The 27199-nt window shown below is 42.2% G+C and overlaps 1 protein-coding gene across 3 annotated transcripts in view; it reads right to left on the bottom strand.

The window, feature by feature from the left end:
- Positions 1-719: 719 nt before the first annotated feature.
- The window catches only part of mapk8ip1b (mitogen-activated protein kinase 8 interacting protein 1b), a 34123-nt gene continuing 7643 nt past the window's right edge, over positions 720-27199 (bottom strand). Inside the window, exons 2-13 of one of the 3 annotated variants that reach the window (XM_053865051.1) lie at positions 26403-26459; positions 20316-20427; positions 14462-14716; positions 10298-10379; positions 7756-8850; positions 6952-7027; positions 5763-5935; positions 5375-5478; positions 3894-4010; positions 3312-3382; positions 3134-3232; positions 720-3014 (exon numbers count right to left, since the gene is read on the bottom strand). In XM_053865051.1, the coding sequence (XP_053721026.1) occupies positions 2942-3014; positions 3134-3232; positions 3312-3382; positions 3894-4010; positions 5375-5478; positions 5763-5935; positions 6952-7027; positions 7756-8850; positions 10298-10379; positions 14462-14716; positions 20316-20427; positions 26403-26459 (2314 nt within the window). In that variant the 3' untranslated portion in view covers positions 720-2941. Of the gene's footprint in view, positions 3015-3133; positions 3233-3311; positions 3383-3893; positions 4011-5374; positions 5479-5762; positions 5936-6951; positions 7028-7755; positions 8851-10297; positions 10380-14461; positions 14717-20315; positions 20428-26402; positions 26561-27199 lie in introns of all 3 variants that reach the window. The other 2 variants (XM_053865053.1, XM_053865052.1) reach the window with 2 other exon arrangements.

Raw genomic sequence — 27199 nt, 5'->3', positions numbered from 1 at the left:
GTGAGAATTTGTCCACATTACACATTGTCCAGAAAACAGATTTGAGTTGGTGAAGATGTAGACGCATGTGCAAACGTCTGATTGACAGATGATGGCAGCAGAGGGCATCAGAACGACATGACAGAAACATTATGACCCCTAGACTTCAGCATCTCAAGCTTTCCTCTATCACCTAAACGCAGTGCTGTTATGGAGCAAACTGGACTGGTATTGTATCTGGAATAAAAGGAAACTTATGGCCGTTTGCAACGTCAAAACATGTGGCTCCTGATTTAACAAACAGCTATTTTTCAGCCTCATGAAATTAAACAAAATGTGACTTTCTTCCCTTTGAATAAAATGAGTTTTCCAAGCAAAATAGTCATGTTTTGATGCCAAAAAATGGTATTACTTTAAATGTCTATAAATGTTATTATTCCTGAGAAACAGCTACTAAAGTCCTCACTATAATATACTGTACAGGGTGTTTTTGAAGATAATAATAGTCCAACAAGGTGAAGAAAAGAACAGTAGTAGCATGGGATGGGAAACGGTTGTGAGGAAAATCCCAAAATAAAGCAGAGCCTTCAAAAAGGCCGTCAGAACCCTTCAATGGACAGAGGTAACCAGGAACTGAGGGGCACTTCACCAGATTCATGTATATCATTTAAAACTAGCTTTTGAACACCTCGAATGCTTAAAACCACAGCAATAACAACAAGAGACACATTCAGGTTTGAATTAAAGCCTTTATGTAAAGAAAAGTTCACATCTTAAAAAGCTCAAAACAAAAAGATAGAATTCACTTACTACACACCAGGTCAGTACAGTGTTAGCTTCATCATTACATATATTAATTGTATTTGTTTATGTACATATGGCATTTCTGTACACCCTTCAGAATTCCTCTCGAAGGAAACTCTTATAAAATTACCACTCGTCACCGATGGCTTTTATCAGATACAGCTCTCTGGGAACTTTCTGATGATCTCTCCAGCTTTTTGGGTAAAAAGTAGATTTTGATAAATATGTCATTTCAAATGATTTGTTAAAAATAGGTGAACATGTAGTTGGTATATGCTGCTGTCAGTGTCCACTGCTGATCAAACACAGGGACTTAGTTTGGGTCCCAACAGGACAAGGTTTCTTTCATAGTTTATCTTAAAATATAATTTGCGCATCAGGACAAAAATACTAATGTGTTACAATCCTGGCATTAATATTTAGGCCCCGGTGAGCTTTGGTCAGCGAATCAAAATGTAAACTGAGTGATGCTTGAACATACAGTGGTTCATGTAAAACAATGTTAGGTTTTGTTTACTGGATGCAATGCAGAAAATAATGTTGTAATGTTGTGGCGACAGAGGGTTTTAGTCTAAAATATTAAGTATAAACTGTCAAACTCATCTTTTAAATAGTGTGCCAGCACAAATTATTTGTTCACGTTTTATTAATCCCACTGAAACGGGTTCTTAAAGGGCTTCTTAAATCATGTTTTCAGATGTTTCTCAAGTCAGTCCTAAAATGGCATTTTACAATTGAAACACAAGAGTCAGAATATTGCTTGTGTGTTTCTGATTAAAACACCAGTTGGAGTCGGATAATGCTGAAAATTCACAATAAAATAATGACTTTAAAATAACTCCCATGACTATCATTTTAAATTCATCAATATATATATATACCTGTTATGTTGAGAAACTTCATCTCCACACTTCAGTTTTCGCGGAGAGCAAAAGTGGATGTTGTGAACTGAATACACGGTAGATGTCGGGCAAACAAGGGCAGTGGAGACAACATTTCCACACGTTCACCCTCTGATATCCAAGCACGCTCGCTGTACAGCCATCCTCCCCAAAAGACAATGTTCATGGCGTGAGGCGATGAAAAAGAGGCACTACTAGTGAGGATCTGAAGACACCAGTTTAGTTCAGTCTTTGCTCCTGACCAGCACCTGCAGCTGTGAACGCCACCACCGGCGCCTTGCACTGACTGATTGGATGTGAAAAGTGGAGGAACGATCGGATTCCACTGAGAGGAAGAAACTCCTGGAGGTTTATGTACAACATTCTGATCACCACACATGGCACCTTGACACAGACACAGGTGCTTCTACACTTGTCATTGACCTTCTACAAACCTGCGTTCAGAGTGAGGATGGCAGGTCCAATTCAACTCATTTCGCTTGAAGACTAACTTTAGGAAGAGAATCGAAAAACAAGTTTGATTTTGGTCCCTGACAGATTAAGGCAGATCAAGTTAGTTTATTTGAGGACTTTTCGGGGGGTAAGTAAGTAAGGGCTCAGCAGGGTTTTATCCTCTTTCAATATCTCAACACTGTGTTTGCTGTAGCATCAAATGGGCATCAGATGAATCACCTTTAAGCTACTTTATTGTTGGACTTCAAGACGCACACCCGACAAACTTGTTCCTCCACTGTGATCTCAACTTAAGTGTGAGGACAACTGAAAAGGTGATCAGGTGAGATCAAGGTGACCAAACCTCCTTTGCCTCTCAGCCATTGAATTCTTTGACCTACGCTGACGCAGGGAAAGGCTTAAAGTGGCCCGGTAGGAAGACATTTCAGGGTTCAACCCAGCTGATTTATGGTTCACAGATGATTCTGTCTCATTGCTAATATTGGAGATTAAATGTTTAACATCATTCCTAGGTGTTTTTTTTTGACGTCATTGCACTCCAGATTCTCCGTCGACATGGTGTCATAGTCACAACCATGATGCTACTGGCAATCCAGGACTGTAGAGGCTGCTGTGTTTGTGCTTTCATCCACAGTCTGTGACCACTTTGTGGTCACTTTGCATATATTTTCTTCCCTCCTCCAAGCCAATGAAGTCGGTCTCCAGGACTGACTACGTTGGGTTCCTCCGTTCCCACTGGTCAGATGTGTTGTTCTTCACGGTATGATACAGAGTGCTGTACAGGGCTGTGGTCAGAGGTCTGGCTATTCCAGGTAGATATCTTCTGTCGGGCAGGAGACCTGAACAAATTCTTTGTAGTACAACTGGAAGGCTTTCCTGGATGACCAGAGGAGAAAACAGATATGATTTCAGCTCATATGACTCTGAGAAACAATCATGACAATAAGTCAGGGAGCGAGTCGACAAACAACACAGATGACAAAGCGGAGGCTCACCCAACCGACTCTGCCAGAGGTTTGGTGGAATTTTCCGACACAAAGACGTGACAGGCGAACCTCTGGTCCGCGGGGTGCTTCGTGATGAAGCCAAAATATCTGCGGAAATGACAAAAAGTACCCGCTTACACCGGTGAACCGCAAAAGATCTGACATTTCACAGTCTGGATTCACTTACTTGCAATTTTTGGGGTGATATCCACAGAAGGAGACATTTTTCAACTGGAAGAAGTGACTGCACTCATTGCTCTGACAGGGGAACAAAGACAAAGGTATGTATGAGATCATCAATAGGAAATACACAGAGAACTGAACTGGCTTTATACGCAAATGATGAGCCGCACACCTCCTGTCACATGACCTGGATCCCTTTGGAAAGACTACTGCTATGATGGTGAACTTTCTGTCAAATATGCTCAAGTTCCCTGAATATTTAGCCTGAACAGCTACTTCACATATATGTATTTACTCAGGCACCGCTTACATAAGCGGCAGTGAACTCACTGGGCAGCAACAATAACCTGGCAGGGGGAGGAGTTCATGGTTTGAATCCCAGTGAGGTAACCAGCATGGGGCCTGAGGCCTTACATGCTGATCTAATGCAAGTCTCTCTGGATGAAAGCCTCCTGACATGTTATGTAAGGTAAAGAGGCGCTCGAACCGTGAAGAATTGCTGTCTCATCTTGTGACCTATGACGCAAGTGTAAATAACATAAAAAAAAAAAAACCCAAACTAAAATAGTTTTGCGCGTCTACTCACTCGGTCACAAGTGTAATAGTCCTCCTGGACTTCCAGCTTGATTCCTTTCACGCTGATCTCCAGAATGCACGACGACGGAGGGTTGTACTTTACAGTCATTCTTCTGTTGGTGGCAATCTGGAAGGAAACAGGGACAATAGTATCAAGAAAGTCATCTTGCGATAAAATTATGATTTAATAATTTTATACATATTCTGGGTTGATCAAAACTGAAACTTGAAATGTGATGAATATAATATCCACACCTACAGTATTTACTAATCCATTTGATCTACTATTTAAAAAAAGAGGGGGAGGGTTACGAGTGATTAAAGTGATTATAGTAGTGAATGATCAAATTTATGTTGACTATAAAGACACAAGCATCAGCATCATGGTGGGAGTGTTCCAGTGATGACTGCACTCTTTGCTGTGTTACATGGTCAGAACATTGTTTACATTTTGTTCAAGGCGTCACATTGTAAGGTGCTGTGGAAGTAACTTAATAACTGTTTAATCTGTTGTTAGGATGGATTCATTATTTTTGTCTATAAGACACCAATTGGCTAATGTCTCCCCTCACAATCTGGCAGCACTGTACTATACTGTATGGTACATCCTCCACTCTGCACCTCCAGACGATAAAGATGAATATTGTGTTCATCTTTCTCATAAATATCATGACGACGCGTCTGTCTGTGCACAAAGCTCAAAGAAGAAGAGGAATTAACCCTATACACATTACAATACCACACAAAAGTTTGGAGGCTGTGAAGTTACAGAAACTAAACATTTGCTTTTTGATTTGATTCATTTAGAGCTGATTCAAGTGAGTTCACTGTCTCTCTCCCAGGCAGACAGAAGAACTACAACAATAAAAAAGTGTAATGGAAGAATGAGCAACCTCTTCCTATCTCAGCTGTGAAGCTGTTCATCATCTTTTGCATACATTTACAGGTGAACTTAGATGTGATCACAGACTTGAGATACACATCTGACATTCATCCTCAAATTCAGGCTTAACCTTGTGGTGTCCAGCATAAGGTACCCACAAGGAAATGTTTTCATCAGAATTGGTCCTCACTAGGATAAGGTTAAACAAATACACACGTATACACACGCACACTTGCACTACTATTCTTGTGGGGACATTATGAGGAACTCTCATCAACATAACCCTTTACCCAGCCTGTCCCCCTTAACTTAACCAACCAAAACAAATGGCTAACCTTAAGCAGGGCTTGAGGCCAATTATAATACAGTAAACTACTTATGTTTGAACCCTCTAAACTTTGTGAGGACAAGCCAAATGTCCTCACCAAGCAAAATGTTTGGCTTGCACGCGCACACGAGCACGCGCACACGAGCACACGCACAAGCACACACACACACACACACACACACACACACACACACACACACACACACACACACACACACACACACACACACACACACACACACACACACACACACACACACACACACACACTTTACTGCACCTTTTGCATGGCCGCACACAAAACATCGTTTCCTTTGTGGTAGGGGACTTGTACTGAACCCAGGAACTTTAAGCGATACCTGTCCATCCATTCACTGCTCTTCACTGCAAACAGACAGAGATCAATGAATAACAAGAGGCAAGACATCAAAGCCATTTGTGGCATCAACCTATTAGACCACATCAGGCAGTTTCTTCTAGGACTTAAGGGTTAGCTAGACTATAATGCTTCCACTCTCGCATGTCTATGATGTGCTGAGGTGGATTTGACACCCATGCGATTAATCACTGTCTATTTAATATTAATAAAATAAAAACAATTGACTGTCAGAGCTGGGCTGGTGTGGACCAGTAGGTAGTGGGCTGTGAGGGCCCTGATGGCTGCGTACCCGTGTAGCTCTCCGTCTCTTTGGTCACCTCTATAGCGTAGTACGCTGGGAAGATCCCTCTGGCTCCAGTTCTCATGTTATAGCCTTCATACCAGTAATCCTCTGCCTGGACCTCCACTAGCAGCGGGTCGTCCACCTCCAGCTCCAATTCGTCATCATGACGTGGGACAAACCTGCAGAAACCGACAGATTATCATATTTAATTTGAGTATAACAGCTTATTGTCAAACCTGCACTACATAATGGAGTTAGCAAAACATATGACAGCTCCATGAGGCTCAGACAGAGGTCAGTTCTCAGCTCTTTTATGGACAGAAATACATGGAATGTTCAAGAGGGTCTTGTGTTGGGCAAATCTCATCTCAGTTTTGTGCTGATGATGTGGTCCACCAAGCAGAGAAATCACACTGGGAATAGTACGATGGATAAGGGTAAACTCCTGTTGAAGAAGACAGTTAAGGTCGCACGGGTAATTCAAACTGGGAGGAGGCCCTCGGCTGACCCGCATCACGAAGGAGAAATTCTGTTTCTCGCCTGTCTTTGGAACACTATTCAGCCAGACGAACTTAGGAGCACAGAAGTCTGGGCCTCTCAGCTAGGTTTTCTCCACCATACAGTGAGTGGAAGACACAAGCAGGCAGTGGAGGATGGGAACTGTAGATGCACAACAGCTCCAGAGACCTAAATATCACTCGATGATGAACAACTATGTTCATCTGACCTCCATTATAAGCAGCACGAAGTGTTTTAACAAATGAAGCCCCAGAGGCTTGTCAGATGACAATGTACACTAGTGCAGTGCAAGGTTCCATGAATAATCTTCAACAGTATCACATGATCATTTGTGAGAGATGCACCATTTCACATGACTGCCTTCCCTTTTCCGACCCCCCTCCATCATTTGTTCGCCAGCCTGAGGATTGGAAGTGAATGAGTCAGACTGGTTGAGGAGATACACACGAGGACGTCTGCTCCATTGTTCAGCACCAGAGCGACGCACCAGATTATTTCATCATATGTAGCTTTTCACTTCCTCGTATTCAACAATCAAATGTTAACTGAAGCTGACGCTGTAGGAACAACTGCCGTGTGTGTACTACGTGACAGTGCTTGTGAAGAAAACGGATGAACCAGTACATATGTTCAGTGTTTTGGAACGAGGCTGTATGAACATTAAAACAACACAGACCTGTAGACGGCTCGGTGGCTCTGATCCCGCTCTTCACCATTTATGATGCAGGAATATAAACCAAACGACTCGGCACCTTGAAGAATAACAATAAAAAAATAAGAAATTTATCATCTTCATCTCCGAATTTCTTAAAAATAACAGAATGGGCTTGTGTCAGGTTAAAACTGAATTACTGAAATGTTTAATATGTAAATAGTAGTTGTTTGTACTTTCAGTTTTATTGCAACGGTATTAAAAAAAATGAATAAATGAATCAGCGTGAGGGGTCAGAGGTCCATCAGGGACTTCCAGACTTCACTATCCCCAGAGGGTTGCTCATCCAGACAAGATGCTGAGCTCACAAGGAACTGCACCAAGCACTACTCTCAGTGTGATAGAGAGAGATGTCAGTAACAGTGATCTGGTTCATCAGTTCATGACCTTACATGATAATATAAGTCTGCTTTGCTGTTTTATTGAAGTGCGCTACTACACAACAGTTCCTCAGCTGTCATTCAGCTTGTCATCTAAGAAGCACATTGTACCTTGAGTGGAGAGTGGGGGGGTCATGAGTGAAGCAAACGTCATGAACTCATGAAGAGTAAAAAGTAAAGATATTTCTGTAAAATGAAAATGATACACGAATCATCTCATTCTCATCTCACGCACAGGACAGGCCAAAACTTTTTCACAGAGGGACCCATTCGCAGGGTCCAATCTATGACTTATGCCATATTATGGTTAAAACTATCGGGGGCCCGTCCAACACAGCTGGATTAGAAAGCAACAAGTGCTTCACAGGTCAAAAAGAACAGGACTCACTGGAGGAGCTGGAGCGCCCGTTCATGAAGATGTTGAGGAACTTCTTGGAGAAGTTCAGATCGCCGTCTGGTGTGGAGTCTCCCGACAGACACGCCGTGGCCTCCCTCCTCACCTCGCCCACCCGAGTAGCATCCTCCTCCTCGTCCTCCTCTTCGTACTCCTCCCCGATGGCCGACTCGTAGGGCGAGGAGACACAGTTGTCGTAGATGGTGGCCGAGTCGCTCTCGTCGCTGTAACCTTGGTAGCACTGTCGCAGACTGACCAGCTCTAGCTGAGCGTGTTCGTCCACCACCAGCGTGTACTTGACCGAGTCGTAGGAAAGGCCGCTGGCGTCAGAGTTCATGGAATTCCTGAGCAGAGTGCTGCCACTCTCCTTCTTTCTTATAACGGTCTTTGTCATGTCGTCCATTATTAGTCTGTCCACATCCTCGTCCTCCCCACAGTAGCTTTCATCTGTAGCATCCACATACTCCACGGATGAGCCGCCTCTTAGCATCGCCCTGGCTCCCGTTTCTGCCCCTTTAAGACTGAGGTCTAAGGCAAGAGAGGAGCAAGCCATGCTGGGCGGAGTGATGAGGGCTTCTACACAGGAAGCGTACGAGGGTGGAGGGATGTAGATTTCGTCCTCCTCATATATGGACGGATTTATCTGGTCAGGACGCGGTTGATACGGTGGAGGTCCTTCTGTGTCAGAGCTGATCGACATGCGACCTTGCTCAGTTTGTTGTGAAAGAAACGGCCTGTCCGGAGCACTAGGAGGTTCCAAAGCTTCGGTTGAGCGTTGTAAGGGGGTCAGGTAAATCTCCTCGGTGGGCTCTGCGTTGACATCCGAGCAGTAGCGACTCCTCTCCCGGTGGTCTGCCTTCCCCGCTGGGTAGAGAGGAGCAGGGGTGTAGTTCTGCGGTGGTGGCGGCGGAGCAGGGGGCTTCTCCTGGAGCTTCGACCGAGTTACCGCAGTCGTGGATGCACCGTGCGAGTGTCCAGCAGTGCGGCTGTGTCTGCAGGGGGCGTCGGTGGATGTGCCACGATCTTTGGTCTGTGCTCCGCTGCCCTCGTCGCTCAAACAGTTGTGCTCGCGAGGAGGGGTCCGTTCACCTGTGACCATGAACAGAAAAATGTACACCGCCATGGTGACGCACAAACACAACCAACAAACAGACAAAGACAAAGTGAACACGCAGGACGCAGACATGAAGTGAAGCGACATGACGGAGGAAGCAGGAAGACAAACAGGGAAGAGCAGAAATGGTTAGGTAACATAGTCAGGATTACACTGCCGCGGCCACATCACTCAATAAATTCTAACTGATGCTGAGAAGAGCAGTTATGTCATAATCCAGACATGAGATTTTCATTGTCGACCACATACTGAAGTCACACTGACACAACTGCCCCTTTGAACGGAAGATAAACTTTACATCATTTTTAGCTGGAGTTGCCTGGAGATTACTGTTGAAAAATAATTGTAATTTAAGGTAATGTTTCATCATCCACGAGAATAATCCTCCAAAATAGATGCTTATGTCGTAATTAAGTCAGTAAAATAATACTGGCTCCCTTCTTTCCATTCATTTTCCGTTTCCTTTTTTTTTTTCCACAAAAATAAATCCACAAATAAAGCTGCAGCTAATTCACTTCAATGCATTATGAAGCAAGTACTGAACTAATAACTATATTGAAAGAGGACGACCTGTTGCACAACTCAAAGAATTTTAATGAAAGGTTTGCTTGTTGTGTGATTAGCTAAATATGTTTATTTATATATTGTTATTAGTTTTGTTTATTTTGATGCAGTAAATTATGTAATTTTAATATAATCCAAAATCAGCCACAATGTAATTATATTAAGATTGATCTATATAATATTTCTGGACATATTGACAAAAGCTGCAATATAGATCACAAAAAAGGAAGAGACTAGGACATGTAGGTCACTAAAAACATGTTTAAGATTTTTTTCAATGATGCGCATTTGGGATTCCAGAGAGTCGTATTTCTTACGGTTCATGTGCACTTACTGACGGCTGCTTTATAAACTAAAGGGTAACCTTATCACACAGTTGAGGACACATGAAGTAAAAAGAACAGTGGCACGAGTTGTAACTGAAAAAAGAATTAAAATTAAACCAAATATAATTTGAATGTTAGGTCAGAATACAAGCTTTGCTGTCGAGTTTTCCTAGTCAGTGAGATGAGACAAGACTGCCCCAATAGAAGGTTATTCCTGGCCTGTCTCGCTTCACGTGATGCTGAGAAAGAGCCACAACGATGAGTTATGACAGTTCACTCAGCCTGAAGCTGCCGGGAAACAGAAACGCTTCAGCTCGCTGGTCTGTAGTCTGAAGCCTGGCTCTGAGAAACACACAGCGTGCCAGCTCAAATCAACTGCACAACCGTTGTCTGAGTAAAAAACAATCACAGTCTGAGTCAAAGAATCACAACTTCACAGTTGCAAATTCATTCATCTTCACAGCTCGCCCCGAGAGGCGGCTGTGAGGGCAACCTTTTTCAATATCACTATCAGACCTTCAAATTGACTCACCGGCTTTCAGGGGTGAGGACGAGCCCGAGACTTTCTCCTGCCAGCTGTACTTCTTCCCAAACGAGTTGTTGTTTAATGTGTCCTGGAGGAAACAGAAGACAGAGAGGAAGTGGTGAGAGAAACTAATGAGGGGGGGAGACACACAAAGCTTTTTATTCTATTGAACCAGCAGCTTGTCTGTGGCCATGCACCGTGCTGTGCATTTAAAGGGACCAGACATTTCCCCTGGACAAGAATTCAACCAATCAGAGGGATGGGTTTTCAGCTGACTACCAACATACTGAAATAAACTAATGCACTGTGTATTGGAGACCAGAAATGTGGACATTCAATATATCTATCTATCTAACCAGGAAATAGGAAGTGAAATGTGAATCCAGCTGAGGGATGTTTAAGGCATAATGAAAAGAGAAGCCATGAAAAAGCGCAGTTGAGCATAATGGATGGGGGAAGTGGAATCTCCCTGTGACGAGAGCATGTGATGGAATACTCGACCTCCCACTATCCACCAGCGCAGTTGACTCACTTCCTTGTTACATTTATGGAACCACAGAAGCAGTCGTTTCCATGGTAATGAAGGAGTCAGCCAGTGGGAGACATCCGAATCAATATGAGGTTAGTTCAACTGCGTAGTGATTCATCGATGAAGACGCTTTCATGACTCAGGAAGTGACGATGATACACTGGAGAGACATGTTGACAGAGCGCAGGAGGGAAAACACCAAAGCAAAACAAAACAGAATAGAACATGATGGAGATCATCTCAAAAGAGTCTTCCATCTATTCTGAATGTGCACCTCGACTGAGTGTCATCTGACAAGAATGACTTCAAACTGTCCCTGTAATTTCACACTAAACGTGGAAGTTTGTATTCCTGATTTAAGTGGCGATAAAAGGTTGTCATTTTAAATGTTGGCCCATATGACTGGATCAGAGATTAAAAAAAAAAAATCTATGATGAGGGGTCAATGGAGAGATGTTATGTTCTAAAATAGCTTGAAATATGCCACAGTCTCACATATGATGTCTGTGAAGTTGAAAGACAAGTTCTAATGTTGCAAGAGCGCTGCTTTTCGACCAGCAGCAAAAGTTACTTTAGGTTTTGTCTGATATGTAGTAGAGAACTACAATGCTCGACGCAGGCTCTCACTCAATAGTCAAGTGTGAGCCAGCAGGCGGATCAAGCAAATAAGTCATCCCCCATAGACTTTGATTGCTTTTCCCCCGATCATGCCTCCCCATGGCCTGACCAGAAGGGGGCGAAGACTTGGGCTCCCTGATTCCTTCTCATCTTCTGTTTACTCTGTAATGCCATGACTGCAGTTTAAGTCCTGCTTTTGTGCGTTTCTCTTCACGGCCTCTTCGCTGCCTTATCTGTATATTTGTGCATGTTCCTGACCACTGCATATTTGCCTGCCTCAGTTGTGTGTGTTTCTCTCCCAGTTCAGTGACGTCCAGTGTTCCTCCTGCCTGTGTGTCATTTCTTGTTCAGGACACCCTCTGCCAGTGTTATGTTGTGGAGTTATTTCCAGTTCCGCTTAATGTTGGGCAGCTGCACTTCATTGTATTCACTGAACCTCCACACACTGCTGGTATGTTGATCGCTCCCTCTCTGCTTTGTGGATTATTTTGTTGATGTGTTTTTGCCCTGTGCCTTGGTGTTTTAGTGAGGTTGTTTTCTAGTTTTTGTTCTTAGGCACTGGACCTTGTATGTGACCTGTCAAGTGATTTACTGTTTGGACCTGTTGGCCTCTGATCACCCCGTTTTCTAGGTTGGAGACTCCCAAACTTTTTTTGTTTTTAATTTTGCTCGTGTCTGACACTTCCTGCTCCTGGGTTTACAACCTCCTCTGAACCGTCCCATGAATACAGCTCCAGTCCTTGTTATAGTTATGAGAAAGTCACAATATTTAGATGACAAACATGACAGATGTTTTGCCTGCATGTAAACATAGGGTATGCGCAATAAGAAAAAGATATTTTCAGCACAAAATAAGGTGTCAGTCATGCTAGAATGCTAAATCATAGCTTCATCGTTCAGCGTTTGACGCCAAGCTTTTTGCATGCACTGACTCAAAATCAAACCTGAAAACTGAAACCTATTGCGACAGTTCCCAAATGTCACATTGAATCCTGTGAGACAGCGGATTTGTTTTCTGCCAAATGATGCAGAACTAAAACTTTATTTAGCATTTTTGTGTAACTACTGACCTGGAAACCCTGGTTCTCTCCTTTTGAGAAAAATGATGCAGAAATCATAAGTTATATAATAACGCCAGAAGAATGTCTTTCAGTCACGCTGCACAGACATGTGATTTTTAAAAGTTGTAATTACTTATTTTGCAATTTTGTCCATCAATAGACCTTAAAATTGGAGGCATCATTTCAAGATGAATCAGCCAGGGGAATAATTTAGCACTTTGACATTGGATTGATATATATATTTCTTTGTTTATTTTATTTTTCGTATTCTACTGAGTTTGGATCTTGGGCAGTTCCAGAAGTGTAAAGCCAAAAATAAATTCTAAAAAGAAAACAATAAACTTAAAGTATTCATTATTACTGACAATCATAACAAAACATGAACGAAACATTATTTTAGACTCGGTGACATAAAGATGTGTCAACGACAGTTTTGAGTGTTATACCTTTCAGGTCAATAGTTAGCATTCAACAAATGTGCCCCAATCCTAATCATTTATATCTCCATTGATTTTTTTTTTTTAATTCACAATTTCACAGAGTGAAAAAAGCAATATGACTAAAACACATAAAATCATGTCAGCCATGCTTTTTCAGTCCACTGAAGTCCACTCCGCTCTTTCTGCATCAATTTCCCACTGACTCAAAAAAACACCTTGGTTGCTGGACACAAACTCTCAGGAGGATAAGAGGTATTTGAGGAACAAAGCATCTCAGTTATTGCACTGGAGCTCAAAGACAGAGAGAGCAGAATGAGAGAAGAGCTGCCGTGTCTACAGGAGTGGCAAAAATAACGCTGTCAGGTTTGATCGTGATGACAGGACACTGGGGAGGTGTGGTGAGTCATCACTTAATACCTTACATAGACTACTGCTTGGCTGAAGTAGGCATCTACAAAATTGAGTTTTGGTGATAAGAAGTGCCAATGATGCTTGATGCAAAAAGTACATTTTATTTCTGAGTGGCAGTATTAACTCAATCTGTCAGGTCAACTTAACTTATCTCCACTAAAAGCATCATTGTGAGTTTTTTCCTATTTCTCCTATTATTACTCCTACTATATTTTAACCTCAAAACTTCTTTGTCTTTTTTTCTTTTGAGTAATTCTGATTTATGATGAAGACTTGAGACTTGATATTTTCAATATGATGAGGGACAAGTGGTCTGAACATGAAATACATTTAACATTTTTCCAGTATATGGCCAGAAGTATGTAGAAATATGAGCCACAGTATGGATCATCAAATTACCTCCAGACAAGAGTCTCCTAAACACATTTCAGAGTCTGAATTAGAGCAAAGCTGCCTATTAAGGGGTGTGGCAGGATTTCAGTCCTCAGTATGAATGATGGTTAAGTGATATGATGCCATTTTTTTCTATGTCTCTAAATTAAATTGTCATAACCACAATTCATATGAGACTGAATAATTCCCTAAGACAGACATTTGAAGATAATACATGATATATCGTGCAAAAGGTGACACATTTCAACCCGCACTTGAGATCAGTTGGTTGTCAGACTGAGACTGTGCACTTCTTGCACCATGCTCATGTTTCTGGGTCTAATTAGCATCATAAGTACAAGATGGCAGTTGGCTATTTTCAGCATCAATGAATCCTACTTACAGAAGATCAAGACAGACAATACAGTGATGAAAAGTGCTTCTAAAATTCCAGTTTACAATGAAGCATAATGCAATTATTATTTGCTGCTGAGTGACACACACACTGTCAGCTGAAGCGGAAGACAAACACAGACGAGCACCAAGAGGGGAAAAAAAAATCATGACAATAGGAGCTGTTGTCCAGGGGAGAGAGAACAACCAGAGACACAGCCATCATTTGTGCACTGACATTCGCCATAGTGTCAGACTAAGGAAACAACATTTCACCTGGTGCTTGCTCATGACTTCAAAAGCTGTGAGCTGTTTCAAAACGTGTGTATAGTCAGTCAGCACCTACCTGTGTGCGAGGCACAATCGGGAAGAGGTTAAGGGTCGTGGGTCTCTTGGGTCGGTAGGTGTCCATGGTAACAGGTGCTGCTGGATCCTTGATGAGTGGCGGGGGAGCGCTGGATGCCTTGCAAGAGTCCCTGTCACCACGGTAAGAATCAGCACCATCAATGAGGTCCAAATGCAGCATCTCTGCCTGGAGGTGGCCGACGGCACCGAGCTCGGCCCGCCCCGACATGCTACTGGTGCCTCTCCTCACGTGGCTCTGTAGGGATTGGACGGTAATGTCTGTCAGTCAGGCAGAGTAGCAGGAACAGACAGAGAGAGAAGAGAGAGAGATGAGAGAGCGTGTGGACGCGATGAGGAGACTGAGGCGGCCAATTAGAGGCTGTGCTGGCCTCTGCCTGCCAAAATCTTTCAGCTAACAGTGGGCAGCAGATACAAGACTTCACTGAAGCTTCAGCTCAACACAAGCATTTTTGGGAACGAGAAAAGAGAAATGTTTAATATTGGCACATTTCAAAATAATATATTCATACAATATTTAAACTTGTTTAGGGGTTCTGATATGCACTGTAAAAACATTTCATATAGACTCATGATGCATTATAATATCCCATTTGAAGGGTATGAAAGAAATTAGCAAAACAATTGTTACATTTTCACATTTCTGCCGCACGGACAGTGTATCATTAATTTGAGGTGAAGAATGAGCTGAGCCAAAAGGTAACTCTCCTCTATAGTCATAAGTTCCCCCCAAATTAGGTGCCCAAGGAATGTCCAACTGGGTCGAGGCCCATGGGTCAAACCAGGACATGTTGGAGAGTATATGTTTAAGTTTCCATAAGAATAAGAATAGGACTGATTTTTTTGTGTCACATGAGTGTTCCTACATTTTCCTTCATAAGTAGTTACTGGAATTGCCTGAGGGTTCGGGGAGCCTTTATCAGTCAAAGCATTTGTGGACTAATCTAAAAAAAAAAAAAAAGGAATGTCTTACCACATCACATCAACAGGGACGAAACATGAACTATTTTTACAAAGGTAAAAGCTTCAAAAGCGCAATGAAGGGAAGAAAAATCACTTGAAACAATGACAAGTGCCTTCACTATCAAGGGACAGAGAAAACTGAGATAAATGTTGTGTTACTCTTATATGGGTTACATGAGGTTAGACAAGCTTTAGACAGCGTGCGTATGTAGATGCTGCTCTGCTTTGAACCGTTTGGTGTGGATGTAGCTGAACATAATCTAGTTTCATGAGACGACTGCTTTTGCATGCAGCGAATCGTGCATGATCACTGACTAATTTGCTTTCTCAAAGGAAAGCGCTGTCTATGATAAACTCCACACCAAGATGGCTAACTTGACCTCAATCTTTTAGAGCCACAACAGACAGATAAATGGGTCTGCCATAAACCGTAACAAGTACTGTGCAGTAAAATGACAAGACTGTTCCTTGTGACTACAGCGTGCACGGGTTTCTCACTCTCATCGCAATTCTCATCAGGTGAGCAGAGATTGCTTTCTTTCTCTCCCCCCCGAGATCCGTAAGTTCTAATCTGCTCATCCCTCCTTTTATGACCTAATTTATGACTGGCCCCTTTAAGAGAATCCTGTTGCTAGGAGACGAGGGACCGGCTGACAAGTGAGGAGGAGGCGCTGGTGCCGCTCTGAGGTTGCTGTGAAGCTGCGGCGCTTTCATCTTGTCCAATCAGAGCATCAAAAGAGATGGAACCAAATTCACGCAATCAAAGGCTGGAATATTTGACTTTTAAAATGGCACGCCGATATTAGTTTGACTACATCTTGCTTTGTCTGCTACTGTCCAGGAACTGCAGCCTGAAGCAATGGCATGAATTAACTAATTATGTTCAAAATACATAAGGAAATTGTTAACCAAATGGTACAAACAGTGAATAGCTTTTGGGAAATGTTTAAAAAAAAGAGGAATGACAATCATAAATAAACAAAAGTACAGTAATGTTCTCTCATGGAAGTATTCATTTTCTGCTGAGGCGTCAAAACGACCATGGGGGATGGAGGCTGGCAGTGGATACAACTTGCAGAGCCAAAAAAAAAACCATGAAACAGATAAAAACTGTCTATGAGCATTGAAAACCCATATTGTATTACACTATTTTCTTTACTAAGAACTCCCAACTGCACAAATCAAGCTTCCTCTGCCACCTGCTGAGCAAACAACTAAGCTGCAGTGTAAAATAAAATCTCAAAATATAAATCATGAAGTATGCAGTATTAGTGTTTGATGGGATTATAGTTGTTTTATTTTAGGCATTATCATTTATTATTATTATTATTATTATTTAAATTAACCAAATGCTCATCAAACTGAAATATTACTAGACACAAAGAACTGCAGTATAGCAATCAAGCCAGGTTTGAATCACCATTAAAATATATGTGGAGCAAGCACTCTTCACCCTTGTGAAATATCAACCCAAGAGTTGTGTTTTTCTTGCTGTGCTGAACTATATAACACTTAATCAAAGTGATCATCTTCAGTTCTTGCTGGCTTCACTTCTCAGTCATTTTAACACCATATGAATATGTGTTGTCTGTTAACAGACTGACAACGCGGCTGTGTTTGTGCTGCTGGTGCAGCTTCCTCTGTATCCATGCGTCGCTCAGTGACGTGAGCAGTATCTGTGTGAGTGCAAATGTATTTTGAGCCTCGACATGTGCAGGAGGTGAGAAACACTGTTGCCATGGAAATAGGTCTCCCTCTCCTTATGCCAGTGTTTTTGCTCAGCTGTCTTTTTCTCTGAGGCCATGAAGCCACTCTCTTCTCTTTTCATGATATTGCTACTCACCGTGTTCCTTACACTGAGTTGCATAACGTTGCTTGACAGTGAGTAAAATGAGGTCTAGCTTTTGTTGTTTTTGCGGCATCTTAATTTCCCATTCGCTTCCCATTGCTTCCCGCTATTTCCTCTTCCTCTTATCTGAGGAACGAGTTGGCACTTTAATAAGACTCATGAGCCGCAGCACAAAAGGCTTATTTCCGCATCGCTTAGTGTGATTTATGAGACTTCACATCATCTAAATTGAGGCAGGTGGCCCTCTGGTGGTTTAGGTTAGTTTCTGCTTCTCCAGGGAAAAACTGATGACAAGTGAGTGTTGTGCAAACAATGACATAACACATCTCACTCAAAAAATAATGGGGGCAAAAAAGATGCAGCTTTTTACAAAAGGAATTAAAAGACGCTAACAAACAAGTGCCTTCAAAGCTGATATGTGACACTTTTTTTAAAAAACTTTTCTTCTTGTTATTTGGTGTTTTGTTGTCACTGTACTACTCTGTTTTGCCCATTTACCCATAAAAGCTTTCCATTGTAAGATTCTTTACTCCAAAAATGTATGAAGTCAAATTCTCATTTTGACAGTGGCTCCTTTGTTTCATCATTATGATCATCAATGGTTGTACCATTTAGCACTTCCTTCCATAAACACAAGCAAAATCTTGAATATAGAAGTTCAATATGGCCACCGAACTGCATCAAGCAAACCCACAGCAAACTAGCAAAAAGGCTGCAAGAAAGTGGAGAGCTTGCAGCCTGCGGAAAGAAAACAGAGGAGACAAATGACATGACTAGCCTACACTCCCATTAGAGACAGTAATATTAAATCTGGTAGAAAATATTAAAACTACTTTGCATACAAACAAGCAATATAAGAGGTGATTATAGCACTTAAAAGTCAGGAAGCGAGGGAATTCATCTAAAAAGATGCTAAACCTTAAACACTCACTTAAAAGGTCGGCATTCTAATGGCAGGAAGCACATGGAAAATCGGAAAAAAGGTGTAAGAAAACACAACCAATGACATAGGCCTAGCGACTGTTCCTCTGAGATGAAGGGTTGTACAGTAGCGACAGAGTGTTTACTATCAGCCCCAAAGATGACAGCCATAGGTTTCCTCCGTGCAGTCAGAGGAAACCTGTGATCTTAAAAATCTATTTCCAACCCCGAACAGAAACCTCTACGTGAGCATCAAAAGTCCGCACCTGTTTAAAAATGAATGGCTTTGCAACAACAGAACGTCTGAATGGATCAGGGTGCTGAGCCTTGAACACATCACGTACCTACTGACCGTTAGGACAAGCAGAAGATGCTGACCTCATCTGTCCCAGAGGACCCAGGCAGCATTCCCTGCTATCAATATTTAACCACCGTAAGGAGCAGCATCACTCTGCCCAGACAGGCTGGGTGTTTCCCTCAGCAGGTGGCACTTTGCCTTTTTATGGAAGTGTTTTTGCCTAAATCACGCTTCTGTAAAGCCCATGCACGGCTGGGGCGAACCTTTCTCACAGACGCACAACTTCACTGAAGCCACAAATAACAGGCAGTGGCGTCAATGAGACACCGATTTGTTGGGGTGAAAATTGCCGTCATGTGACGCCAGAGGTTTTGAGAAGCCCAACATTGCAAGCTCATCACATATGAGTGGGAAACAAAGCTGGTGTTGGTGGTGGTGACAACGCATCACACATACAGAGTGACATCACCCTTCCAAGAAACACAAAATTAACTAAATATATATGAATTCTTAAAGTACACCTCACTATGCTACGGTCCACAGATTTGGGTTTGTTATATCAGAACAAATGAAACCAGAATCTCTGCTCACATACTCAGTCCTTTGTGGTGAGACCCGGAGAGCAGCAGTGTGTCAGGGATCTGATTTCCTGTTTTGCCCCTGAAGCAAGGAGAGACAATAAATTGGAACTGCCCCCCTATGAATGAGTGAATGGAGTAGAAAGTTGAAACCACCACACAGCTACTTTTATGTTCACAGCTTTTATATTTTTATATTTTGTCAAAAGATACTGCGGTCAGCAAATAAAATCTATCAACAGATTTGAACCAGAGTTTGTCACAGTTACAGTAAATATGTCGACTCTTTCTTACCAAATAACTCAAGTCACTGTTTACATACACCAGAGAATACCGCCTAAATAATCTGGGATAGAAATAGCTCCCCAGCAAGGGGACAAAATTTAAATGGGCGCTGGATAAACAAGCTCATTTTAATGGGCATTTCCAGATGGAAATGCACACACGCTTATCAAACAATGTCAACTCTCTGACCCTCTTGTCGCCTCGGTAACCGAAGCAGAGCAGATTGATGGAGGAGTGATGATGGTTTGAGTGGGAGCAGAGAGGGAGAGATACATTCACCATTGATCACTCCCCTCCTCAGGACCACTTCCTCATCACACACCAACTCCTGCTCGCAACAAAGGCCCACTCGCATCTTTTTCAGTCACCAGTGTGCTGGTTTTATAACACTTGCACAACAGTCTGCTTATCTAAGAGAATAATTCAGAATCAAGCTGGCGTTAGACAATCAAAGTTTCACAAAATGCCTCTCATGTCAGCAGTCCCGTCCTCTGTAAAATGCCAACAGGAAGCAGAACAGATGTTGAGGACCATTTTGGGCTGATCACTTTCACTTATAATGAAGAGAAACAACATAGATAAACCAGCCACAGTTTTCTGGCTGCTGATCATCAAATAAAACATCAATGTTTTAGGCTGAGATGGTACTGGAATACTGGAGTGTTTTTTAACCAGTCAGTTAGCCACATGAGCATGACGGCCGAAATGTTTAGCAAAGCTCAACGGTAATCACATTTGTTTTTTCAAGACTATTTTCACGTTTACAATGAGTCCATTCGGCTACTTTTTAGAGTCAATTCTTCAATTTTAATAATCTCTTTCCACAGTAATAGAATTTTGAGCAGTTTCTTCATCATTTGAAATTATTGATTCCAATGACTGAAACATGATAAGTGTTTGCTATTTGTCAGAATATCATTCCCACTGAACATTGACAGATTACCTTTAAATCTGGGCCATTGCAGTTGAGACTCATCCCGCGCTCATCAGTAATCTCCGTAATCTCCGACAGGTCGTCATCTTCAAACTCATCCAGACTGATGTCATGGGTCAACCTGATTAGACAGAGGAGGGAAGAAACGTTTTTTGCAAATAAATTATGCCACAGTGATTCTTGGTGAGTTTTCAGATCTATAATCTCTAATATTCACTTTTAGACGACGCACAAGAATAAATCCTGAACCCCAACTACTTCATTCTAAACACAGCATTCATTACTTTTCTCTTAATTTCGGCATTTCAATGTTTGCATGCAGGGACATAGACAGTATTTCATTCAATACATGGTTTAAATGAAGGTTGCAAAAGGCAGGATCTAACTGAAATGTAAGGCTTAGTGATGGTAATAAAATCATTACATGTGCGTTATACTGTCCATTAAGGGCTGTATATAATAACACTCATTGAGGAGTTGGGTTAGCAGGATGAGGTACAATGACAGACTCTCACATGTAAGATTTGGTCATTTTGATTGAAGATAAGGTGGTTCACTTATAGAGAACAAAATGGAAGACTACATTTTTGAGCCAGTTTAAAGTGATCGGTTTGCTTTTCAAAGGAACCACATTTAGATCATTAAGCACAGTATTTATTCCTACCGACTAAAAGTGGATTTGTGTTGTTTGTGTCATTAGTTCAAGGTTGGAAGCAGCACCCACAAGATGTAATGATACCAACAGCCATTCGGCCAGCACAACAAAAAGAAAACAACACTAAAGACACAGTGTTTGTGATCAAATCCATTGTAATGGGTCTTCTAAGTAAAATGACACACCACTTTCTTGCTTTTGTCACAAACTCTGGTGGGCAAAAAGGCACAAAAAGTCCTTTTAGATTGCCAGTTAGAAGCAGGGACACAGTGTGAAATTAGAAAAACTGACTTTAATGGGGTGTTACCGATCCATTCCCTCGCTGCTGAAAGAAGAAGACAAAAAGGCATGTCCTGCTGCTATCAAATAAACAGTGCCGCTGCCCTGCTATATTTTGCTCCATGTGGTTGGATTCTATTATCTCCCACTAAATAATGGTATAATGTCACCCAGTTCAGATGATGTCTGACTTTTGGTCGGTGTTCCCAGCAGCCTCAGGCGGTAGGAAGACACAAAATGTTATTTGAAATGACAGAGATGGACCAGAAACTTGAGAAGAAGGAGAGAAGCATCAGGCAGCACTCTGACAAACCTGTAGAGATCCAATCACACTGGTTGATATTAAGTTACGTTTGGGGAAATTCTACTGGCTGTGTGCACAGCGCAGCAACTGTTTAGAGCCGTTCATTATCATCGTCCAACAGATGTCTGTTCAAATACATAATGAAGCCCAGAAGGAGGTTAAGAGAGACGGAACAGCAAGAGGTAGTGATAATGCACTTTTTAAATCCTGTCACAAACAGCAGCACCTGAAGCAACACACTCAATAAGAGATTAAAAAGCTGTTAAGAAATATGTCGATCAGAATGGTGTTCCTGAGTTCACTTGGTTCAGAGGTACCTCATCTAAAGGCCACACACAAGTGGAATTCAACCAGTGGATGGGCGTGTCATCATGACTGCAATTCTATGTGGAACAAATAAAGGGATACTAGAATACCATATTTGAGGAAATGGTAAGCGCCTGCGTGAGAGGGCAAGTGTCAGACTGCTATGGTCAACAATAGCCATCCTGTCATTGGCTAAACGAAACACGGCTGTGAGGCTTGTCAGAAGAGGGTGTGATTTTGAGCCATGCATTAGTTAATCTCAAATTTAGCGGCCAAGAGTTGGGGGTGTAGACAGACTTCATGAGTCTGTTCAGAGTTTGTTTATTTCCAAAGTATTTCTTAACTCCTTTTGGTAACAGTTCAATTAAGGTGACTGAATTGCTCACTGTGCGGAAAACAAAGAGAGGCTTTAAAAAATGTCTCTATCTGGTTGATCCAGTCGGCAGCATATGCGTGCCTGGAAGATTAAGCCATGCAAGTCTTAAGTGTCCTCCTTCTCTGACTCGGGCAGATGTTCTGCTCCGGCGTGCCATCTTTCTGGTCTGGGTACTCTAGAAGACTTCTTAGTAACGGAACAGTCCTTCCCTGCTACGATGGTGAAGCTGAATGCTGACATTATCTACCACTGAACTGATGTCCATCTGACCGAACATTGGACTAAAGCCAGTCAGTCAACTCCCTTGAGAAAACCCCCATTTCTGCTGATCCTAAGGGATCAACGTTTGAGAACAACATCTGACCTCAACATTCTAGCCTGGATGACTGTTTTCAGGAAGTCTACTCTTTACACTACTAAGTTCATGACAGCATGAATAACCTCCTCAGATATACAGCTGAAATAAAACAAAGATGCGTGTGGAAACAAGAGTACAGTGTACCAGCACACGCGTAAAATCAATGATTGTGAATACGGGATTCACTGGAGCAGCTCCATCCTCGTGTCAAACAGATACTTGATCACTTCAAAGTGTCGTTACGAGTCCATTAAACATCAGAGCTTGCCAGATTTTGGTGTGATAACGATACGGAGGACATAATTTGTTACTCTGTCGTAGGTCCAGCAGAGTACAATTTCAGGCATCAGTGCAGTTAAAGCCTTTTATGTTGCAGTATCAACTTCACAATCTTCCCGCCATTGCTGATCCACAAGAACAGTGTTTTTCAACCAGCGTACTTTGTAGGAAATTATTCAATTCATATATAGTGGTATGTCATATGATGACTTTAGATTGTGAATGATCAGAACGTGGCGACGATCTGCCTAAGTGAGCTGATCGCCAGATGCGCCTCTAGCAATGACACACACCTTGACGGCAGAATGGTGGAGTGATTGCTGTTTGCAACGTCAAAGTCTGTCTGCACCCCAAAGCTAACAGAGCTAATGGCTAACATGACGTCACACTTCAAACCTTTATAAATGTGCTCCAAAATTCGAACACAAAAAATACTTACTCTTGAAGAACCAAGTATAGGTCAAGTAAACTCTCCATAACCAGAATAAAATGACACAAAAGAAGGTAAACTAGAAACTGGATGCCAACATAAACACAGTAGATGACAAAATGGTTTTACTAGCCAGCAATCTGTGATATGAGTCCGTCATGTCTAGTTTAAAAGAGATAAAAACTCAAGTCCCAAACATACAAGTGAGATTGTGATCAAAGCGAAACAAAAACACATGAAAATGTGATACCTTGTATACATCTGAAGACACAAACAAATAAATTTTCTCCCAAGTTTCCTCCGAAATCCACAATTTTTCACTTTTGCACCTCGACAGAGCGCAATTGCGCCTTGGCAGAGCTTCCATTGGTGATGGAAATGTGCAGTGGCTTAAAAAAGGTTGAAAAACACTGCACAACAGAACAAAACGGTTGAGCCTTATTGTCTAGTGTAAGCTCTCTCAATATATTCAAAAACAAAATTGTGTTCAAAGGAGAATCTGACCATTCTTCCTTTTTTACACTGAGGCTTTTAAAGCATGTTTCATCCAAAGTCAGTGGACGGACCACAGCTGTTTGCAAGGCTTCCACTTTACCATACTGTTCTGTCTGGAGGCTCGCGTGAGAGAGCTAAAGAAGGACAGCAGTAAAACACCAGCCCTTCTGCTCTACTTCTTTCATGTGCCATCAGGTAGAGACAAAAACACGTTGTCATTTTCACTTTCGATCACATCACAAAAGGCTTTCGATTGATGCAATGAAACTATATTAAAGAGATGCCTTAAGGGACGTAACAGTTTTGATAGTCACTGCTATTTCAATGTGATTAGATAAGCTTATCATCAACAGAGATGAAGTCTGTTTAGTGCATTAAATATCAACCCTTGTCTTGTCATTAGATATCGACAGCATTTTAAATACATGCTTTAAAGGACAGCTTCTGCTTTGAGGTAAATAATGGAATAATGGAATTTCACGTCAACTGTTTCCTCAAAAGCAGAGAAATAAAACCATGTTTAAATGTTTTTAAACTGAATCCTTGTTATAATCCTTGTGTTTAACCTACAGATGGACAAACCGAACCTTAAAGGGCCAGGGGGGGTGCAGCTGGCTTTGGTCCCATCCAACTAGCACACACAGGTCACCAATCAGGTCTCTGAACACTGCATGGTGCTGCATGTTTCGGCTGACACCTCATTGGTTATTGGTTAGAACTAAACACCAGCCTGGCGGTTTGACTGCCCACCCAAGGTCTAGCAGCTAGACCTAAACTTCTGTTAGTCACCAAACGCTGGTTTCTGCTTTCATCACACAGAACATGTGACACATGGGTCGGACTGTCCAATTGATCTTTTGCTTGGGTTGTACTTTTCCAATTCAGTCATCATCAGCATGGTTCAGTGACATGGTGACACAGTGAACTAAAAACTGCAGCAGCCAGCAAGATCTAGAAAAAAAGCACAATGGGTTTGAAATAAAATACCAAGAACTAGATCCCCACAAAGTTGATTTTGTGACTTGCACTGGGACCAAGCGTTGCCAGTTTATTTTTTTTTGTTTTTTTCAATAGAGGATGTGTACTGTAACACATCACAGAAGAGGATATCTGGCTCAGATGAAGGAAATTTCATGAAAGACAATTATGAGACAGCGTTGGTGATGAAAGAGTGGAAGAGAGAAGGATGAATGCTCCTCCACAAATGAGCTAGAAGGAGGACGGGTGACACATTGTCTTTTGATTCCTATTTCTGCAGTCGTGCAAAAGTTTGACCCCCAAATGTGACTGAGTTTGACTTCTTTCTACAACATGTTGCAGACAAGAAGGAGAGCAAAAGAAATGACAGAAATAAAGAGTGGAGATTGAGGAGTGATATCATGAAGCAGGCCGTTTTGGTGCAAGAGACGAACTGTCCCGCAGTGGTGCAAGAGAAAGAGGACACTGTGAGCAAAAAGAGAGTTGGGGGTCATGAGAGGGAGACGTTCACAAAATACGGCACCAAGAGATAATGTTTGATAGGATTAAAAGAAAAATACATTTATTACATATTATATATTTATTGTTATTCTGGAGTCAAACGGAAAATAATTTTCCAGATGTTGTTCAAAGATACCAGCAGCAGTACTCTCCCCAGGCACCGTTTGAATATTTAATGGTTCAGTAAAAGTCAATGTTTCTCCCAGCAACCTGCAACGGAAGGTTTGAATAACAATAGAGGCAAACGGTGAAGATTTTCATGTTAAATTCATATTTACATGGAAACACTTTCAGGATGCGCTCGCAGTTACTGGACCAGCCACAGCATGTTTACTTTCTCTATGGGTTCACACCAGGTATCTCGACTCCTGCTAATGAAAGGACGGGGTGACCTCGTGCGCAGGCTGTGATCAGGTCCATTCACGATGGTGGTCTGGCTATAAACCCAATACTAATGTGCTCAAATTTCACACAGAGGCTGGTAAGAGCCAGCAGGTTCTTATTCAAGATACAATACATTTAAAGAGTGAACAGCTTAGCAGCTAAGACACAATAATAGGACAAACCGAAAAGTTTCCTGTGATTCCTACAGCAAATAAAAAAAGGTAACGCCGCATCAAGACCAATAGCAGGGAATATCAGTGTTTTAGCAAGGTGGTTAGGATCAAAATATATATACATTCCCTCTAGCCTGTATCTCTTCCCAAGGTCCATCCGCTATTTTGTCAACACTTAAGCTCATGCTGAGAGACTGCATTGATTCATGCTGTCTTGTCATTCATCACCTTCGCCCTCCTGCAAGGACAGCAGGAGCACTGGACCAGCACTGTCCTGTAGCCTCACTGCCGGAGAACAGCGTGAAAACAAACTAGAGTGTCACTGCAAAACATCCAATACAACCAAGTCCATTTTGGTTTTCAATCTCTGTACACTGTCCTAGTCCTGGTCAGGACAACCCGCATGTCCTACTTCTAAACTGAGGATCAAACATCAGGCATATGTCTTCTCTGTCCTTCATGAGCTGGCTTGAATTCAGGATGCAAGAAAATCGCATGTTAACACACACAAGGTCACTCTCAGCCATGTTGCTGCCTGTTGGTGGGAAAAAAGGGGGGAAATGAGAGAGGTGTCCTACCATTTCTCCCACTGGTCCTCCATCCAGCCCTCTCCTCCTTCCCCTCCTGAGTCCATACTGTATCCGAGGAGGGCATGAAAAGCGGAGAAGACGAGCAACCAGAAAGGTTAGAAAGTGAAGGAGGGACGGGGAGAGGGAGGAGCTTTCAGGAAGAAGAGCTGGAGGAAAAGGAAAAGGAGGAGGGGATCAGCTTGTCCGGGTCGATGTGAGAGGCATCCGACTCAGAGCGACGCTGCTGTGGCTGCTGCTGCTGCTGCTACTGCAGCTCTCGTCGAGAGGAGAGCGCAGAGGGAAGGGAAATACTGAAAGCAGAGACTGTGAGAGAAAGTGCTGTTATACAATATACTCCCACTCTCTCTGGAGGTCCATCTGATGTTTACTCAGCCTGGTGTGCGTCAGATTTACTATGGCTCTGCAGAAAAACGCTGCTGTTAGCAGAACAAGAGAGGCATCAGCAGGAGGGGACACCCCACCCTTATTTGCGTGCACGCTTACACGTGCATTATTGATGCACATTGATCATGTAAGACTCTGATGTTTTACTACTGCTAATCCTGCTGTAGGACGCTGAAAGGGTTTTAACCATGTGTTAGAACATTAGCCATAAATGTTCAGTGTTTACAAGCTCCTGTCCTGTTACTGTCAAAAGGAGGCAGTTAAATACTCATCATTCGTTGACAGAAAACAAGACGAAACGTTTCCTCAGCGTGTCCATGAAGGATTGGCAAGTTGGAAAATAATAAAAGCATTAGCTTTTGGTTATAATCTTGTCAAAACGTAATCACTCCCAGTGTTTT

Source organism: Synchiropus splendidus, chromosome 5, assembly GCF_027744825.2.
Source record: "Synchiropus splendidus isolate RoL2022-P1 chromosome 5, RoL_Sspl_1.0, whole genome shotgun sequence".
Classification (NCBI taxonomy): domain Eukaryota; kingdom Metazoa; phylum Chordata; class Actinopteri; order Syngnathiformes; family Callionymidae; genus Synchiropus; species Synchiropus splendidus.
The sequence above is the reverse complement of the archived record's forward strand: the minus strand, read 5'-3'. Positions and strand labels throughout refer to the sequence as shown.